This window comes from Aspergillus costaricaensis (assembly GCF_003184835.1).
Source record: "Aspergillus costaricaensis CBS 115574 unplaced genomic scaffold BO79scaffold_13, whole genome shotgun sequence".
Lineage (NCBI taxonomy): Eukaryota > Fungi > Ascomycota > Eurotiomycetes > Eurotiales > Aspergillaceae > Aspergillus > Aspergillus costaricensis.
Window position 1 is genome coordinate 137,998 of NW_020291813.1, and position 7,170 is coordinate 145,167.

General features: G+C 50.3%; 2 protein-coding genes across 2 annotated transcripts; one reads left to right on the plus strand and one right to left on the minus strand.

Annotated features, from left to right (window-relative positions):
* The first annotated feature begins 97 nt into the window (after window positions 1–97).
* Window positions 98–1,628, plus strand: BO79DRAFT_208718 (Ran family GTP-binding nuclear protein). The gene is made up of 5 exons (XM_025682453.1): window positions 98–327; window positions 541–633; window positions 706–859; window positions 928–1,133; window positions 1,191–1,628. The coding sequence occupies exons 1-5, from the start codon at window positions 268–270 to the stop codon at window positions 1,320–1,322; spliced, it is 645 nt and encodes a 214-aa protein (XP_025540293.1). The 5' UTR covers window positions 98–267; the 3' UTR covers window positions 1,323–1,628.
* Window positions 1,629–2,378: 750 nt separating this feature from the next.
* Window positions 2,379–6,369, minus strand: BO79DRAFT_171770 (DEAD/DEAH box helicase). Its single transcript, XM_025679603.1, has 4 exons — window positions 5,015–6,369; window positions 4,176–4,953; window positions 2,653–4,113; window positions 2,379–2,591 (listed from the first exon to the last, which is right to left on the minus strand). The coding sequence occupies exons 1-4, from the start codon at window positions 6,328–6,330 to the stop codon at window positions 2,577–2,579; spliced, it is 3,570 nt and encodes a 1,189-aa protein (XP_025540294.1). The 5' UTR covers window positions 6,331–6,369; the 3' UTR covers window positions 2,379–2,576.
* Between the last annotated feature and the right edge of the window lie 801 nt (window positions 6,370–7,170).

Here is a 7,170-nt window from a genome sequence, read left to right on the forward strand (position 1 = left end):
CGTTGGCTGCCTGAGGCCCAAGAGTGCCACGTGACCACCAGGCTTGGGCGACCGACTCACGGCAAAAATTCCATCACCGGTAGAAATAACCTTCCCACTCTAACTCCTCCCTGTCCAAACCCCCTCGTTCTATCGAACCCCCCTCGATCGCTTTGTCCATCGAGTGTCGCATCCCACTGTCGACCTTTGATTTCCGTCGACTTTCATCGCAAATTCTGTTTCTCTTCTTCTCATCACATCCCCCCCACATCACATCCAACCTTCATCATGGCTGAGCAGGTACCGACCTTCAAGCTTGTCCTCGTCGGTGATGGTGGTACTGGAAAGGCAAGTTGAATCAAGATATTTCTATCCCACACGGCTTACTGGGCGGAGGTGGCATGTCGCCTCTTCGACGCCTCTTAACGCTCGACTGCATTCCTGTCATGCGTGTTTACCCCTCTCTGTTGCCCGTCGTCCCTATCAACAGAAAAACTTCATCGCCCGCCCAACCTCACCCGCCACGAGACGTCATTACTGACTGGACAAATTTCACTACAGACCACCTTCGTCAAGCGCCACTTGACTGGCGAGTTCGAGAAGAAGTACATCGCCACTCTCGGTGTCGAAGTGCACCCTCTCGCTTTCCACACCGTATGCCCCGCCGGAAACCCCGCTTTGTCCATTCCGCCGTCTTTGTGCCGGTCCGACTAACGCTTTTGCCAGAACCTGGGTAACATCCAGTTCGACGTCTGGGACACTGCTGGTCAGGAGAAGTTCGGTGGTCTTCGCGATGGTTACTACATCAACGGACAGTGCGGTATCATCATGTTCGATGTTACCTCCCGTATCACCTACAAGAACGTCCCCAACTGGCACCGTAAGTGCTCCTACTATCAGGAATCAAACCACGCGCGTCTCGATATCAGACTGACACATCCATTCTAGGTGATCTCGTCCGTGTCTGCGAGGGTATCCCCATCGTGCTGTGCGGTAACAAGGTCGATGTCAAGGAGCGTAAGGTGAAGGCCAAGACCATCACCTTCCACCGCAAGAAGAACCTCCAGTACTACGACATCTCCGCCAAGTCCAACTACAACTTCGAGAAGCCCTTCCTCTGGCTCGCTCGCAAGTTGGTCGGCAACCCCCAGCTGGTGAGTTAGATCCGATCGATTGGTCTGTGAGACTGAATACTAACAAGCATTTCTCAGGAATTCGTTGCTGCCCCCGCTCTTGCTCCCCCCGAGGTCACCGTCAACAAGGAGCTTCTGGCCCAGTACGAGCAGGAGATGGACGCTGCTGCCAACATGCCCCTGCCCGACGAGGAGGACGCCGATTTGTAAACGCGCGATCAATGAAGGCTGTGGCCAGAGCCTGGGCCACGAGCTCGGGCTCGTGGTTGCAGTTCTGTCCCAATAACTGGGTACGTTATGCAAGATTTCAAATCACGATACAATGATAGCGGAGGGAAGGAAATTAAGCCCGAGAACGGTCGGCATGATTATGCATTTGCAATATTTACCACTAGTAGTCTAGACTCTGATTATCTCTACAAAGTTCCTTTTTGAAACGGTGACACTGTTTATCCGTCCATCAGCTATACTGTTGGACGAAAAAAAGTTTACATACTCTCTCTCTATTCTCTTCGCTTTTTCTACTGTATACAGTGTGTAAACTTGAATCTCATAATATCCCAATTCCCCCCCTTACTTAGATAAAACACAAAACCAACCCAAAAACCAAAAACCAATTCAAACCCCAACAAACTCAATCGCACCCCTAACAGCCCCCACCAAACTCAGCATATAAAATTTATTCCCACTACCCACTGACAACAAACCGAATACATACCTAGGTATTCCTCATCTCCCTTAGTACACTCCAATATGCATAACCCGCCGATCAATAGAAAGAAAAAGAAAAGTGTGGACTTTCCTCCCACCCCCACCCACTCACCCAATAACAAAGTGACGTCACCGGTGTGATTATTGATCAGGCTGAAATGAATGTGTGTGTGTGTGTGTGTGTGTTGGGTTGAGATTGACATCCTTGCTTATACTACCAAAACTACTACCTAGTAGATATATACTACTACTATGTAGATAACTAAACTTTGTGCTTAATTGGTGTCTGGTTGTGGGGTTTGGGTTAGTTCGGTTAATTTGGTTTTGCATGTTAATATTCACCACCTAGTAGATTATGGGGTCGAGAGCATAGTCATGTTCGATTAAGCAATACTTGCATTCTAGTAGTAGCTAGATAATTAAGATGTAGGTAGGGTATTGAAGTGATATGTGGCTGTAGATGAACGATCTCGGAAGTCGGTTTCCGAGTCATTGTGAAAGAAACAAACATCCTTCTTTCTACAGTAAGCTAAACAAAAAGTTCATTCTAGACATGATATGGCAATGTTGTGCAGGGGATGGCTGATGAATACGAACACAAACTGTGGGGAGCAAATGGGAAGATGCAGGAAAGTGCAAACAATGAGGACAGTAAGTAGGGGTAAATGAAAAGGGGCAAGGGGTCTAGGGTATCTTGTCGTGCTGGGAATCCGCAAACGCCATGTAAATATCAGATTGATGTAGAGGAAATGATTAAGAGCGGATGTTCTGGAGACGAAACGGTTAGTACAACTGTAGAATTATAGGGGTAGGATGGCTGTTGACTTACAAACAAAAATGCGAGTTCGCGGGCTCCGAGTCTGGAGAGATTGCTCGAAGCCTTCTCGTCCAGAGCACCCTCGACAAGCTCCCGCTTCTTATCCTGCAATTCAAGGATACGGTCTTCGACGGTATCCTTCACGACTATGCGGTGGATCTGGACAGGACGAACCTGTCCAATGCGATGGGCACGGTCGACTGCCTGCTCTTCGACATAGGGGTTCCAGAAGGGGTCGAAAATGATGACCTGGGATGCTGCGACGAGGTTCAGGCCGGCGTTGCCGGCTTTCAGCGATACCAACATAATTCTGCAGTCTTCGTTGTCGGTAAAGTCCATCACGGATGTGTTTCGATCGGCTGGTCGCATGCTCCCGTCGTAGCGTCGGTAGTCCCATCCTTGACGAGCGATAGGAATTTCCAGCAAGTCGAGCAGGGACGTGAACTGGCTGAAGATGATGGTTTTCTCGTTGCCGTCTCGATGGTAGACATCGCGCAAGATCTCCATGGCCTTTTCGATCTTGGCACTTGACATCCAGGTCTTTTCGAGACGACGCAGGTACTTGAGCTTCGCCTTCTTATTCTTCTGAGCATCCTTCTTGAGTTCCGCAAGGGACTTCTTGTTCTTTGCTTTGCCCTTGCCCTTCGCTCGCTTGCTTCTCGTAGAAGGTCCTTCTTCCTCATCATCGTCCTTGACAATGAACCGAGATAGACCTCCAGCGTCGTCGCTATCATCATCGCTGTCATCGTCACTATCCTCGTCGTTGGTGCCTTCCGTATCTTTGGTAGAATCAACACCATCTGCTTCGTCGGACTCATCAGGGAAATGCACTTTCTTGAACGACCGATGATCGGTGATTTTCTTTGGATCCACCTTTGCGCGGCAATTGGGACACTTTACTTCGCCTCCGTCATCGCGCCCGTTCCGTAGGGCCATTTCAGGGTCCGCAATTCTGGAAAAGCACTCCGCGCAGGTTCCATGACCACAAGGGAAGAAAATGACGGGATTTTCAACAGCATCGATACAGATTGGGCATTCTAGCTCGGTGTTGTCCTTGAGTCGAGCAACGACTTCAGCGCCGAATGCTTTCGCATTGGCAATAAGATCCATGCCCTCTTCAGCGGCATTGACTTCGGTGGTGAAGTCCTTGATCAAATGGGGATGGCAGCACGCTTGTCGAAGTCGAAGTAGTAGAACCAAAATATTGGAATAGTTGCGTCCCACTCCTTGTTGGAGATATCGGTCCACCTCGCGTTGACTGCGTGACTCCAAAGTATTGTAGAACTCTTGCTCTTCCTCGCTAAAAACAGCGTGGACTCTTTCGGAGACCTTGGGCGGTAGTTGCAAGATCGGCTTGCCGTCAATTTCCGAGCTCTTAGTTCGCCGCAAAAGAATGGCTTTCAACAAGACCTGTAACTGGAGCATAGCCTTCTCGCGCATGGCGGGGCTAGATTTCAATGGCCGAGTGAAGTCCTAGAATACAAGGTCAATTTAAACTTCCGTTGACTATCTTAATGGGGTCAGGGAATACTCACGCGATTGAATGTCTCGATATTGGAGTAGGGGCGTATACGCAGAAACTTGATCAGCGAGTGTAACTCTTCGACATTGTTCATCATAGGAGTTCCTGTCATGCACCAGCGGTAGGTAGTATTGAGCTGGCAGCACGCAAGCGCAGCTTTTGCATTCCGATTCTTAATGCATTGGGCTTCATCCGCAATGACACGATGCCATTTACAACGCCGCCCCAGAAGAGGAAGAGTGTCCAGGGCTTGTCTCGCCAGGTTAACATCCCGTTCCTCTAGCTCCTCGTACTTCTGCTTCCGTTTCAATTCTGCGGCCAGTGTGCCGAAGGTGGTGAGAACCACGTCGTACCGCTTCAGTTCTCTGAAAGTGAGCCGTTTATCGCCATGCAATACCCAGATGGAAAGTTGATGTTTTCCGGGCTTAACCATCCGTTCGATCTCTCGTTTCCATTGTTGCACTAACGCAACGGGGGCAATGATCAGGGTGGGTTTGCGCTCAGGGTCAGTCGACGGGCGGGACACTATGAGAGCGATAGCTTGTATGGTCTTCCCCAGACCCATATCATCGGCAAGGATACCGCCCTTGTTGTCGCCCTCTTCCATCGACTTCATCCAAGACAACCCCAACTTCTGGTGCTCCAGCAGCGTGTACTTGAGAGCTTCAGGGGTTCCTTCGCGGTTCTGTAGGGCAATCTCGGAGTCAGGTCTGATGCTTTCCAGCAGCTTTTGAATATCTTCTTTCGTCTTGTTTGGGTCGGGGCCATAGATTTCAGAGCCATAGTAGTCACTAGGAAGGTCAGTTGCTACTTCAAGGATCGGGGCGTTATGAGGGGGGTCAAGTTACTCACTCTAGATAATCTCTGGCCTTGCGAAATCCACCTGGTCCCTGGTAATCTTCCAGATCAATATACGGAGGGTCTGAAGACCTGGGATCGTTGCCGCCGAGTATCATCCTTCCGGCTTGCACCAGCATCTCCCTGCCTGCATTGAGCCTTGCCATTGTGTTTGACATTACATGGGGACCAAACACAGATCCAGATCCCATTCCATCACGCGGCGCAGAAGACACCTGGAGTGACCGACTCTGCGCTTGATGACCAGGTCCGTTAGGCATCGTAGGGGCAAAAGGGCCCCAACGCGGAGGACGCGCATGTGGGGCGGCTGTAATTTGGCAATGACGTTGAAAGTCGGACGGCGTGATCTCGGCGAGATCGCTATCATCGCTACTAAGCAAGGGCTGGGGATCTCGGGCTTCACTGAAGGGAGAGCGGTTGTTGTCACGACTGTGAGAGGGCAGAGATTCAAGTGGGTCATGTTGCGCCCAAGATTCGGGGAAACGGCCAGTGTTGGCCATGGAAGGTCTGTTCGACGAAGAAGAAGGAGCGGGAGCGGAGACTGAAGGTCTTGGAGGGAACATGCTGTGCGAAGACGACGGCGATTGAGACGGCTCACGGAAGGAATCATTAAGTCGGCGAGCAAACTCCGCGTCACGTCGCTCCTGTTCCCGACGTTCCTCGAGCCATTGCTCGGCCCGTCTTTGCTCCTCTTGGATCTCGCGCATGATATCAGCGCTGTCAATGCCCAAGATCTGGCGTAGCTGTTCATTGCCAGCGAGAGGGTCGTCTAGATCATCGTCGGGAGCATCATTGCTAGGCTCGGCCTCGGGACTAACGCGACGCATCCGCTTTGGCCGTCTGGAAACTGGGGCCTCCAAGTCGTCTGTGAAATCCGAGGAGTCGGAGTCATCTTCATCGTTCTCAGAGTGGCTATCCTCACTGCTGAGGTGTAGACGCTTTCGCAAAGTTGACGGTCCAGGAGCGACATCATCAAAGCGCAGCACGGACCGATCATCAGACGAAGAAGACGAGTCGACCGAAGGTGCACGACCAGCACTTTCCGGAGCATCAGAAAAGGCACCATCTAGCTGGGCAGAAGACAAGCCTAAGCGGGCTGGACCCGGTGGCGGAGAGGCGGCGGACGGGCCCCCAGCGGGACGACCTTGAAGCACCGCTAGTCGGGCCTCCAGGCGTTTGATGACACCTAGAATCTCTTGTCGGTCTTCAGCGGCATCGGGTCGTTCCTCGTCCAAGCTTTGCAAAATAACCTGGTTGAGCTCGATATCCTCTAGGATATCTTGAATTGACGCGTCGGACGCGGACGCCATTATTGCCGAAGTTACTGAGCAAGGCTAGACTGAACTGGCAGGGCGCAAGCCGACCCCACAACACTCTGATGATAGGCGGGTTGATCTCACCAACGAATGAAGAGAGATCTCCCGTATGTTCTCAATATATATTGGAGAAACAGATAAAGTCTCAAGAAGATCAAAAAGGGGGAGAAGGCAAGTAAGTCAAAGAAGAGTGAAGTAGATGGGGGTGCGGTATTCGGGGGGGAGGAAGATCTGATTGATGGAGTTGCGGGAGTCGCGATCGCTTGGCGGTACCTGGCAGCTGAGTTTAAAAAATTAAAATAAAAAATAAAAAGAGAACACAACATTCGTTTTTTCTTTTAGTTTTTGTTTCCCACAGCTTAAGTGAATATTCGAATAATTCTCTTAGGCATCATCCCCAGGGACTGCGACCGTAGTCAAGGAATACAATCCCATATAAGTACCTCTGTGAATTGAAATTCCAGGGCTCTGAAAGTTTGCCCCGGCTTGAACTGGGTGGCAATCTCCATTCCCCTACCGCTTCAGGAAAGCCTGAAAATTTGCTTTTTACTGAATGTCCGTTTTCTGGCATGTCATATTGATGCCTATCTGCCTATCAACTAGGTGAATGTAGAATTCTACAACGTCTGCTGATTACACTGCTAAAGGACAACGCTCTTTTACTGCATCGTCTGTTATTGGTCAATTGTTTTAACAAAAATCAGTGTGACCAATTACTCTGCTTATTTGCTGTGCATTAATCCGGCAGCTATAGTTGGTAAATGTCATAGAAGCAGTAACACCACCGGCTGTGGCGCTCCTCAGCCACACTCAATACATATGCTCTCCTTTATG